General features: G+C 38.2%; 1 protein-coding gene across 8 annotated transcripts in view; it reads right to left on the bottom strand.

Annotated features, from left to right (window-relative positions):
• Positions 1 to 13232, bottom strand: part of CEP128 (centrosomal protein 128) — a 343429-nt gene that overhangs the window by 44538 nt on the left and 285659 nt on the right. For 6 of the 8 annotated variants that reach the window (XM_059688963.1, XM_059688957.1, XM_059689008.1 and 3 more), the window contains one exon: positions 6220 to 6309. The exons of the other annotated variants lie outside the window; for them this stretch is intronic. In XM_059688963.1, coding sequence (XP_059544946.1) covers positions 6220 to 6309 — 90 coding nt within the window. The remainder of the gene's footprint in view (positions 1 to 6219; positions 6310 to 13232) is intronic. 8 annotated transcript variants of the gene reach the window in all.

Genomic DNA, 13232 nt, shown 5'->3' with positions numbered 1-13232 from the left:
CTCAGAAGGCTCAATATATTCACAGCCATTGTTTGGGCCTTAAGTTTTCCCCAGGCCATATATTTATGGGCACACATTATTTAGGATTATCATATTTTAAAAGCATACATACAGGTAGTTTGAAATCAGTAATTTCATATGATGTCAAAGCAGTAGAATTGAATTAAATATGCCTATCTCAATTCATATCTTAGTGTTTGACAAAGATTAACTGATAAAATATATGTAATAGTCTTCATTTCACTTAAACATTTGTTACAGGATTTTAGAAGAAATATGTACTGTCATGGACCACATGTTCTTATCCTAGCAAAATTCATGTGCTGAAAACCCCAGTGTGATGGCATAGGGACAGGTGGAACTTTGGGAGGTAATTATGTTAAGAGGAAGGAGCCCTCATGATGGGATTAGTGCCCTTGTAAGAAGAGACAAGAATGCTTGCTTCTCTTTCTGCTATTTGCTGTGTAAAGACATAATGAAAAGATGACCTTCTCCAAGAACCAAGTCTGCTAACACCTTCCCAGCCTCCAGAACTATAAGAAGTAAATGTTTGTTGTTTAAGCCTCCCAGGCTACAGTAATCTGTTATAGCAATTCCAGCTGACGGGGAAGCATGTATCTAGTCTATAAGACTGTGATCACAAATGGTCAAGAAAACTCCATTTTGTTAAAGTATAAGAATCAATAAATGATCTATCTTGATGCAATTTACTTATGCCCATTTGTCTACTATAGTCTACTTCATTCTAAATCAATAAATAATTATTTTGATGCAATTTACTTATGTCTATAACCTACTTCATCCCCACATGGTACTAAGATAGCTTTCCATGAAAAAATGTACATGTTCAGAAAAAGAAAATTCAAGAAATAGAAAATTTCATCTTATATGTAAAAGAATTAGGCTGCTGCACATTCTTATTCTCAAACAAAAATACCTGCATACTTCCTCTCATGTTCTTCTTATTAAAATAGAGATAACTTAAGCCAATATTGTGGCATTAATACAATCTATACAAAAATATTAATATATGTCCTAGAATGAACATGTAATTATATCAAAATAAATTATATTCTTCTTAACCTCTCCCACTCTTACTACAACCACCCTCACTTAAACTACTAGATTATAGTTTAAATCTCCATTTCAGCAAATTTTACCTTCAAGCTCAATTCAACCTTCAAATTCAACACTCTCCCAATTCCCTGACAACAAACTCCCGCCAGCCCATGCTTGGACCCAGAAACGTACTGTCAGGGCATTGAAAGGGGGTTAGGAGGCGGGAGGAGTAGACAGCCTCTGAAAGTAATGAAACACTCTCACTATAATCATGCCATTTCAGGTGGTTTCAGTAAGTCAATGGTTCTCATTTTTGAAGCTATGGACTTTCTGTGAGAGTCTGATGAAAGTTGATCTTCTCCCCTGGACTGTATGTTACCCACAACACACACATAATTCTACATATACTTTTATGAGAATTGCAGAACCTCTGAAGCCAAGCTATGGTCCTCAAGTCCTTTTACTCTAAATAAAAACATGTAAATAAATTATTTTATTAAGCCAAATCTATTTATTTCTCCTGTATAAAATATTTTTAGATAACACCAAAAACAAGGGGGGCAGGCAATTGGGAGTGAAAGGTCAAACAACAATCAAAGAAAAAATGTTCTTCAGATACTTTGGGGGGGAAAAAGAGTCTTAGGGAAAGTAAACTGTTTTGTTGCTGTTGTTTATTTTTTGTGTGTTTTTGGATAATTTATTTTCCATTGTTCTTTAGTTCTAAGGAGGGAAAGTCTAAGAGACACCTAAAATGGCAACCATTATTTTAATGTTTACTTTTAAAGATTATACATGTAGTCACTGCACAGTTTTTGAGTTACAATGGACAGTGCTAGCTATTCTCATCATATTACATATACTTGAATTTCTAAGGAAAAATAATACTGCTAGACATAACATTTTATGTCTAGTTGACAGATCAAGTAGACAGAGTTCTATTCTGGGGGAGGTATATAGCATATGTACTGTAAAACATGTATTTTATTAAAAAATAGTCACAGGAATATAGACAGCACAGGGAAAATAGTCAATTACATTGTAATATGTACACATGGTATCACATGGGGACTAGATTTATGGGGGTTCACCTTGTAAGGTATATAAATGTCTAAACACTATGCTGTACACTGAAGTTAATATAATATTGTATATAAATTGCAACAGGAAATTTTTGAAGTTTTAATAAATATGTATTTTAACTTTTCATGATAAAGTTAGTAACTTGCCTTGAGCTGTATATATTCCTTTGCTACTTTATAAATGAACCAAGACAAATTCATTAGCATCATTGGAGATGGGCAAAAATTTGGAAGCTAAGTTAGGAAATGAGCACTAAACAGTTTATTTGATTCCACTGAGCCAATCAATTAGACACACTGATTTATAAATTCCATCTAAGCGATGAACTAGAGGCCTGATAGGCCTAAATAATCAGAGCTCTTCTGCCTTTGGTAAGTGGAGTTGAACAGGTCTAGTGACTTCATTTTATCACAATAATGCAGCATTTACAAGAATGCTTTACATATATACATTAGCATATTTAAAAAGCACAATAGTGGCATAAAAATATAACAAGAGTTTCTATTCCTTCCAAGTCGAAGAAACTTTAAAGTATAGAATAATTTTGGAAATTTCTCTGGGACTGCAGGTCAATGACAGACACATAATTGAAAAAAAAAACCCACAAAGGTGACACCCTGCCAGCACTGCTGTAAAAGCACAAAGCCTCTCTTCTGGAAGAAAAACCCACCTGGCTTCACTCAGAACAACCACTGCTCGGCATTCTTCCTGTCAATGCTAACTGTCTCATCCACGCTCACACTTCACCTGCTACTTCCTCCACGTCCGCTATAAAATGAAATGCAAATATGTCCCTTTCTCCTCCACGCATTTCCACATGGCAATCCATTTCATTTGACAAACTGGCAATCATTTCAAATGTATTCATGATATTAAATGAAAGCAAAGGTTTTTATTCACCACCACCACCACACACACACACACACACACACACACACACACACACAAAGGATCAGTGTTTGGTGATTTAAAATAAAAGAAAACCAAATAAAGAGATAAAGATCACAAATAACCTCAAAACTTCAAGCCAAAAAAGCTATAGAATATAGCAAAAGTTGGCTTTGAATATACCAAATGAATCATCAATCTACATATAAAATTACATGTTATCTGGTAAAAGTCAAAGTTACTCTAGACTTGTGAAAAGCTTTAGGATGCATGGCATTAAACAGCTTGAAGTGGTTTCCCCCTCACCCAGGGTTTGATTTAGCCATCTCTCTCTCTCTCTCTCTCTCTCTCTCTCTCTCTCTCTCTCTCTCTCTCCATATATATATATATATATATATATATATATATATATATATATATATATATATATATAAAGTCTAAGTGACCGGAATGACCAGAACAACTGGTTGCTATGATGCGCACTGAACACCAGGGGGCAGATGCTCAACACAGGAGCTGTTCTCTGGTGGTCAGTGCGCTCCCACGGCCAACCTCCCCAGACTGGCCAACCTCCCGCAGTCCCTCCACCTGGCCAGCAGGCCCTGGGCTGGGATGGGGAACCAGGGTGGGTGGTGGTGGATGCGGCCCCATTCCAAAGGGGGGCTGAGGGACGGCTCCCTCCTTGGGGCAGGCAGCCAACCTCCTGTGCCCCATTCCTTCCCCCGGCTGGCAGGCCCTAATCGGCCTGCCCCCTGCCCGCCCAGGGGCGGTGTGGCGGCAAGAAAAGGAGGAGGAGGAGGGGAGGCGAGGAACCGCACAGTGGCAGAATGCTGACGATGGTGGCGTCAATGGCAGCATCAGCGTCCGGCATCCATTCCTTCTGCACCCGGCCCAGCGACCATCACCTCCTCTCTGGCCTGGACCTGAATGACCTGGCCCCGATCACCCTGATCACAGGCCAGGCCTACGGACCCCACCCATGCATGAATTTCATGCACTGGGCCTCTAGTCATTAAATAATTGTGGTCAATTCTTGTAAACTCATTTAACTAGCTGCTTATGAGGCCTTTAAATAAACTACTTCAAGGTCCAAAATGAGAAAACAAATATGAAAAGAAATCCACAGTAAAGCATCAAGATTTTGTCGAAATAATTGTCAATATGAACCCTTCAACATTCTGATTTATCAAAAAAAGCCAGTTTAAAAAGATGCATCATTTCCTTGCATGGAAGGAATACCCAGTAATGTTCTTTATTATCTGCTTTTCACCCAGGAAGTAGAAAATCAGAAGCAGAAACTATCACCAGATTTAAGAACAGAGTCAAAGTGTGCTCCACGTCTCTGATCTGTTCTCTCATCCACTGCTATTGCCATGACAGAGACCAGAGGCACCCAGCTGTTGTCTAGCATCCTTCTGCCCTATTCCTAGGTCTACATTTTGGGTTTGTGATCTTGTTTGTTATGACGCCATTACTGACCATTTTACCTCAGTTTGACACCATTCGAGAAAGGCTGAGTTTGCACTTACACTGAAGTGGGATGTGTGTATGGGTTCCTGGTTGGAGGAGAAAGATGAAAAGAAAGATAAGCAAATGTGGCTCTGTGGGTTTGTTTCAACAGATTTCCTGCTGGGAAATGCAACCAGAAGTTAGGTATGGGTTTTGCTTAAAGTCCCTGTAAACATTTCCAGTCAACTGTATGAAACTGTATAAAAATCTCAGATTTACCCTTTGTATTTCAGACCACAAAGCAATGCGATGAGGTTTGTGTTCGCCCTGGAAAATGAAGAATCGCTTTAAGATTCTTCTCTAAAGCACAAATGTAATGTGATGCATAGGCGTGGATCTATGGGATAAGACTACAAACCAAATGAAGGGCAAAAGACAGGATTACCTTACTTTTGAAACTGCTCAATTCCACAATGAAACTGCAGGTACCAGATAACAGGAGTTCAGTGAGCAACATTTGGACTGGGGAACAACTAAACATTATTTGCAGGTAATATAAAGGCTATAATGGTGGTTAGGGGCAATGCAAATGACAACCAACATAATTTCAAAGATTAACTGTCCCCCAGGAGAGATGTAGGGACTGAAGTAGACTAGTAGGGGGAGAATGCCAACAGCCCAGAAGCCAACACATCATGTTATTTTTTTTCAAGGCTTTACATTTTAAGAAATAAAGTGCACGTCTCCAGTTGTGAGGTGAGTCATATATTAGCTGAACATGCTCTGAACTCTTATGCAAATCACAGTGCAGCAGTGATTATGGCATAATTTATGAGTAGGTTTGTGTCAGGCACAACTTGGGGAAACAATAGGGTGTGCCATTTTTTCAGGGTGTGTATTTGACTGCCACCAAATATAGCTCAATATAGCTCTCTTAATAAGACTCCCTGAGGCTGACATCTCCTTTGTTTCCCTCAAGGGCAAATGCCTCCTGGGGTTCTAAGTGAAGAATGTTCACAAGGAAACCCACATAACCATAGAATCCTTTGTCCCAAGCTCCTTCCTCCCGAATATTTGGATCACAGCACCTGATGGTTGACTATCATGCAGGTCACACAGCTGAGTCATTAAATGGTGTAGGCAGTCAGTCCACCCGGAGAATTAAATGGCTTACCTTTGAGCAATTCCAATAATCCACATCCTAATTTACATGCAGAGTCATTTACTCGATTCTTTTCAGGAATTAAAGCACAAGGGAGATTGTATTATAGACTCTCTCTCACTCCTATTCCCATATTCCTTCTGTGGGATGCTGTGCACAGGTCCCCCTCACCTTTCTATTCCAGAGAGGCTATTGATAAGAATAATCACAACAAAAGCAAATGGTTTTAAATAATATATTTGGCTGACATGAGTTAGGCTTTTCTTGCTTCCTAATTCAGTTTGACCATGATTAAACCTATTATCAATTTCCATTTCCTAATATACAAGCCCAGGTAGGAAGGAAAGGTGGTTAAGGGATTTAAAACTAACTTTAAATTATCTATACTCCAAATATCAATGGTGCATTATTCTTAGTATCTAAGAAAATTAAGAAAAATAACAATAAACTTAGTTTTTAGTGGCACTTCTAAAAAGCATACCTGAATGCTGACCTATCCTGTATATCCTAAAATACAGTAAATGTATTTGGACTATTTAGTTTTAAATATCCTAAATATTTCTACCTATGAAATACTTAACTGCTTTTTCTTCCAATTGAGCTTCCTTGTGATTTCTCATTGCAGTCTGACTAGCATCTTCCCAAGGTGGAATTTTAAACTGTAGCTTTGGCTGTTTGAGAGACGTGAGCAAAGAAAAAGAGTTGGAAAGCTCTACTGTCTTAAAATCATTGAAAGTACTATACATAGTAACAGCTATAAAAATAATGCTAATAGGACCATAATAATTTCAAATAATTTTTTAATATCTGCATTTGGAGAAAATATCATGATGTACTTTTCAACTATTCCCCCAAATAATTCCTTACCCACCTTAAAGTCACACATTTTAGGAAAATCATTACTTGAAATTTAAAACATTTTACTCCTTAGGATAATAAATAAAGAGTAGTGATTGAGTTCAATTGCCTTGCTTTCAAAATCATTTCTGGAAGGAATTGATCCTTAATTCCAAAGTCTATGTCATGAAAGTGTAAATGAGATGAGAGTTTGTTAGACACACCCAGGCAGTTTTAGTGGGTAATGAGAACCACTTTCAACACTTACAACCTTACCTGTAGATAAGGAAGCACTGATGCCTGGGATTTCAGGAGTTCAGAAAGGTCTGATTACTCAAAATTATCCTTTCCTTCCATTTGCAAAATTATTTAAAATTCTACCAATGGAAGTTTATTCCTTCTTTTTTTGTTTTTGTTTTTTTAATCCTCACTGGAGGATATTTTTTTCCATTGAGAAAGAGTGGAAGGAAGGGAGGGGGAGAGAGAGAAAAAAAACATCAATTTTAAACAAATGTGAGAGAGATACATCAATTGGTTGCCTCCAGCATGCACCTGAACCAGGGCGGGGAGTGAAGCTGCAACCTAGGTACCTGCTCTTGACCAGAAATGAAGTCTAAGACTCTTTGGTTCGAAGGCTGACACTCTACCACTGAGCAACACTGGCCAGGGCTGGAAATTTATTCTTTGAGGAAGAACTCAAAAATTTATTCTTTGCTCCCCCCCCCCACTCCCATTAACCTTTTAAAAAGCAAACATCCTTGAGACAGATAACCATTAAACTAGCTCATTCCAAGGCAGGTCACAGTGAATCAAATCTAACCCACTAAGAGTTTTCATAGGTCCAGAAGAGAAGAAGCGTTTTTACATTTTTATTTGGCTGAATAAAAACATCAAAGAATGCTATTTCATGACATGTGAAAATTACATATAATTCAAATTTCATTTTCCATAAATAAAATTTATTGGAAAGTAGCCTATTCAGCTCCCTCTAAATAGTCTATGGTTGCTTTCACTCTATAATGGCAGATTTGAGTGGTTGTGAGATGGCACATAATCTGTAAAGTGGAAAATATTTTGCCCTTTATAGGAAGTATGACAACCCTTTGTTCTAAGGTGTTGGTATCCCCTAGGAAATACGACCTGCCTCACAGAGGTCACCCTGTGGCAAAACTATACAATTCTGAAAGGAGAGGATAAGGTGAAACACACCGATCAAAGGTAAGAAAAGTGAAAGGAAGAAACATATCCCCAGAATATAAACCATTCCTCAGGCCATATAAGTTTCTTCCTTTTCTCCATCATTTTTTCTTTCTTTCCAGTGTCCTTCCTTCCTTCCTTCCTGGCTCCCTTTCTCCCTCCCTCTCTTGTGCTCATTTATACATTTATATAATCCATCCATTCATCCATGCACACACTACTTTGGAGATTGGGTACATAGTTATTGACAAGGAAGATAACGGTCTCTGCCATCACAGAGCTTACACTGCAAAAGAGAAGACAAATACACAAATAAATAAGATACTGAGCAACTGTGATGGGAGTGGGGACAGAAGTTCACCTTAGAGAGGTGGGTCAGGTTAGGGTCCCACAGAAAGATGGCATTTGAGCTGAAACAAAGGATGAGCCATATTTGAAAGACTTAAGGGAAGAGGATGAGAGAGAGGGGGAGTGGCACATGCAAAGTTTTGGGACACAAAAGGGACCATTTAATTTCAGGAACAAAAGGGACATTGGTATGTGTATTGTGGCTGTAAATTACCAGCATCATAAAAAGCAACATTATTTATTAAAAGCTTATTATTTGCCAAATTTGTATCGGGTGCTTTCACATATGTTCTCATTTAATCCTCACAAAAACTTTCATTAGGTAACATTATTAAATTTTATTCATTTAAAGTCAAAGAAGCAGGCTTAAAGATATTAAATGTATTGCATTATGCACTGTGATTTAAGGTTGGAGCTTAGACCATAAACCAGGTCCACCTGACTCACAGGAGTCTATACTAACTCTCAAAAACAAATGAAAGGTCATATACATATATATATATATATAGAAAAGCTCTGTGAAATGAAGCTAATGGAAATACCACATACTAACAGTGCAGTTTTATGAACAAACAGACAATAAATGCATTTTTATGACCATTGGGACTATGATGTGTGTGTGGAGGAGGTTAGGGGATACCCTGGGAAACTGGAGCCTCCTTCTCAAAATCGCACATGCCAGCACAACATTCCGGAACCTTACTCTAAACAGATGTCGGGGGTCAGTGTAACAACACACCATAAAATTTAATGTTCAAATGAAAACCATTATTGGTACACATTTTTATATTCATTTACTATACCGTAAAAGGGATTATATGCTTGCCATATGCCTTTCTTAAGGGAGCTGCAACTCCTTCTGCCTCTGGGTCTGCCGTTGGGCCAGCTGAAGCACACGGCCAATACTGCCGGGGAGTTATGAGAAGGACAAAGGCAGCAAAGGCCTGCCCCTAATTAGCTGTGCTGTTGTACAGGTGGGTCGCAGCCCTATTGTTCTGCTCTCCCAGCTCTTTCAGGTGTGGGCTACAGGAGCTTAGATTCATCGCTGGACTCAGAAATGGCCTCTCCACCCACACCTGTTTCATTCGTGACAAATGTGTTAGTTCTTTGCGAACAGCGAAATGAAAACTTGGGATTTCAATTACAACCAGAACGTGGTAAAGACACGGAGTCTCTTGTAGGTAATATTTTTCTATTTCATTTCATGAACAAATCCAGAAATATTGTTAGCAGACATTAAATGTTATTTATTAGTGTGCTAATAAGCCTCTGCACTTCCAACAGCGAACATTAAACTTCGAACAAATTAAATTTCGAGTAGTGAGCGGAATGCGGATGCTCAGGGAAAGGAATGCACTTCAGAATCAATTTTTCAAAACCAAAATAATCACTGATTATGATTCAAAGACAAAGACACAACAGGAGATGCTTATTAGTCATTCTTTCAGTTCATTTTAGTTTTATCACTTTTTGCACAATTTAAGATTTATGCAAACATTTTCAGTGTTGCCTTTAATTTTTGCCAGAATATTTTGAACCTGGTTGGAAACTGAAATTGAAGAAGCCCGAGGAGGGCTTTAATAACAACTTTCTTCAGTCTGTTTATTTAAAACATGATGAATAAGCAAAAAGAAAAGGTGCAGAATGGAAAAAGAAAAATGATCCCTTCTCCTTCCTAGAAGTGCCTGAGATTACTGGATGGTTCCTAATCTTACACCAGGAATTAAAATCTTCCTCACATGCCAATGGCCAAAAATATGTATTTATATGACAGTGTTCCCAGTTGTCATGTGTATGTAAGCTTGGAGCCTAAAAGATTATAAGTAGTTTTAGAGTTACAGAAAGGCAGTGAGAAATTTCACTAATTTTAATGCCACGTATTGGGACTTAAAATTAGTGAAATAAGGCACTTTCTTAAAATTAGTTTCTTATATCTCTTTTTTGAAAAGGTAAGGGGCCAGTTAGTATTTTGACACACTAGATGCATATGTTTGCTAACAAATTTTTCTTGGGGGGTGGGGGAAGAGGAAGAAATTAAAAGAAAGGCCAGGAACCTAAACAAATTAAGTGCAGAAAATCAGTTCTCCATAAGCTCATGAGGCATTAAGCACAGTGGAATGGAAGCCAGGCAGATTCTAATACAAATGTTAGCTGGGCCACTTACTGGCTATGCAGCTATCAGGCTCAGTAGCTTCTCTAGCTGCACAATGAGAATAACAGTATCTATTTGATAGAATTGTCATAAGGAATAGATGACCTATATTTAGAACTTTGAACACAGTGCAAGACACAAAAGAATTGCTCATTAACTATTAATATTATGCATTAACAAGTCAGAGGGTGTTTATTTTCTTCTGCTTTGATGCACACACCATCACCCTTTGGGGCGGATTTAGTGTAACCTTGATAGGAATTAAGGAGTATTAAATAAGCGTTTGTTAATAGAGTGAAACATAATCTTAGTGAGTTTGAAGACTCCATCTTGGGGAAATCCTCTGAGCATTTCTTTATGTTCTGGAAAATCAGCCACAGATGGGGCTCGGTGATAGCCCTAGAATGAGAACTATAATTTCTTTCAACAATGCCCTATTAATGCTTCAAATGTCAAGATTTGTCTTAAGAGTCTATGGAAAATGTTTCAACCAGAAGTATATTGTGGATGAGCATTTGTTTCCAAATTTGTTGCACACTACTGTTTCATCACTTCAAAAATTGCTTTTCACAACTGTCAATGTTATCAGGAGATGGAAGAGGAAAGGGAGAACATGGTGTTATAATCAAATGTTTGTATACCCCCAAAATTCACAGGTGGAAATCCTAACTTCCGATGTGATGATATCAGGAGGTAGGAACTTTGGGGTGATTAGGTCTTGAGGATGGACCCCTCATAAAAGTGATTCAGAGTCCTCTTTGCTCTCTGCCATGTGAGGACAGGGCACAGTGATGGCTATCTATGAATCAGAAGAGTGGCCCTCACCACCTACTAAATCTACCTCTGTGAACACTGAATACAGACACTGCATCTGCCTTGACCTGGGACTTCTCAACCTTGGGAACTGTGAGAAATAACTGTTTCTAGTTTAAGCTACCAGACTAAGGTATTTTTTTGTTATAGAGGCCTGAAGGAACTCGGACTCACAGTTATCTGTACAAAGTTTAAGGTCTATCTGGGAATGTGACATGAGAAGAACAAGAAGAAACATATTATGAACAGTCTAGAAACAATCAGTTAATCTGCAACCCAATTGAAGTTGCCCACAGTGGACTCTGGAGACATGGCCCAACACTCAGACAAGCTCAACACTGCAGAACATCATAATGAGCTTAGACTATTGTCATTTGTCACAAAAACATGCAAGCTGTTCTTTCTATCAGCCCCAGTGCCCAGGGTGCCCAGAACTCGGGACTCCACAAAGGCACCGAGAGATGCTTTATGGAAATGTTGCTTTTCATGGAGCCAACTGCAAAGGGGATGTGTATGGAGACAGATAAAATAATTTCCCACCTTATGGGAATAATTTACAAAATCTGTAACACAAATTTGATTCATTTTTCACTACCAAGTTTTTTAAACTTTCTGTCATGGAGTAAAATTTGGGTTTTTGTGCTCATAAACTACACTTTGTATTTTTAAATGTTTCCAAATGGCATTTTTTAAGACTTTTTAATAACCTTGACTCAAGGAGACTGCTGAATCCGGAAGACTTATGTTTTCCATCCCTCTGAATAAACAGAACCAGCCACGTTTTTATATTTTTTTATCCTGGAAAGAAAATTATCTAGTCAATCAATTTCAGTACATTCAGACAGAAGAGTTTTTCCCTCCCAGGGCTTTCTACTTTCCACTTTAATTCTGTCATAAATTTAGAATTAAAATTAGGTTGCAAATTTCAGGTAAAATAGGGTGATAAAATTTAATGACCACTAACATTTCAAATGGAATCTATTTTACTGAGCTTGGTTCTCCATTCTCCTGAGCACTCTTGACGTAGTAAATTGAAGTGTGCAGATCTAATCAGCTGAGACCCTGCTTGACCCTGATACAAACATCTAAAGTCTCATCTCTGTTGAGACCTCACACTGAATTTAAGTCTGGGTAAGCCTCCTCACCTTTTGACAAAATAGAGATTTTAATGAGCCATTAAGTCCCCTCTCCCTGAAAGTGGCAAAGTATTGCCCAACCCCCCCATAGCCCATAATCACCCATTTTGTTTAATTTGTGACATTGTTTAGAACAGCTTTTATTGGAAAAAGAAATAGATACGTAGTGACTTGCCTATGTTCCAAGGAATGCATTTTGGGGAGAATAAGTAAGTCTGCATTACATTTTGGTTTCTAGGATTATATAAATTTACTATAACTCCTCTGAGTCATCTTAGGAATGAACAGGATACTGAATTTACCTTTTAGTTTAAAAAGGCCTTAAACAGTCAATTTCAAATGATCAGTTTATTTAAATTGGTACTTCTGTACAAGTACTTTAGGATCTCCCAAGCAAATCAGAATTTCAGTAGAAATTTAAGAAATTTAACCAATTCTTCCATTCTTCTGGAGGCCCGGTGTTAGAACACAGCACCACTTTTCACCCTCACTTTCCCTTCACTTTCACTCAGAGACTCTTAGTTGTCCTGTCTTTGCATTTCTTCCCACAATCTCTATAATCTCCAAACCACTGTGTGGTTTGAAAGTACAAGTTATGGTCATTCCAGTCAGGCAGATATGATTGACAGCAAAACCACGGAAATTACCCATTTGGTCTGTCACTGGTCCAATTTATCACATGGTTGGTTACCAGGAGGATGTGCCATCCGCTGGGACTATTGAGATGTTAATGCCCTATGCTGTCAGGCTCTGCCAGGACAATTTCTTTGCCCATGTCAGTTTTTTGTCTTTGGTGGTTTTTCTTGCCCAGTTAATCTCTACAGATGTGTCTGCCAACTTTCCACTAGATTTCTTTTCCATATTATAATGCCCCTATATTAATATTTATTAGACTTGTTCCAAGAGAACTGAGAAATTCAAGTTCTATTTTTTTCTTAAAAACACCATGCTGCCATATGCTGGCAACTCCATAAGTAGCTGGTGTGACATGATGGCTGAGAAAAAGGTTATCTTCTCCCTCCTGTTCTCCCAAATACTTTTGCCTTAGCACTGCTTGGGCAACCAAAACAAAATTAAACTCCTGCCCCTCCACTCCCAAAACATTTGCCCA

Source organism: Myotis daubentonii, chromosome 1 (assembly GCF_963259705.1).
Source record: "Myotis daubentonii chromosome 1, mMyoDau2.1, whole genome shotgun sequence".
Classification (NCBI taxonomy): domain Eukaryota; kingdom Metazoa; phylum Chordata; class Mammalia; order Chiroptera; family Vespertilionidae; genus Myotis; species Myotis daubentonii.
This window is presented reverse-complemented; position numbering and strand designations above follow the sequence as displayed.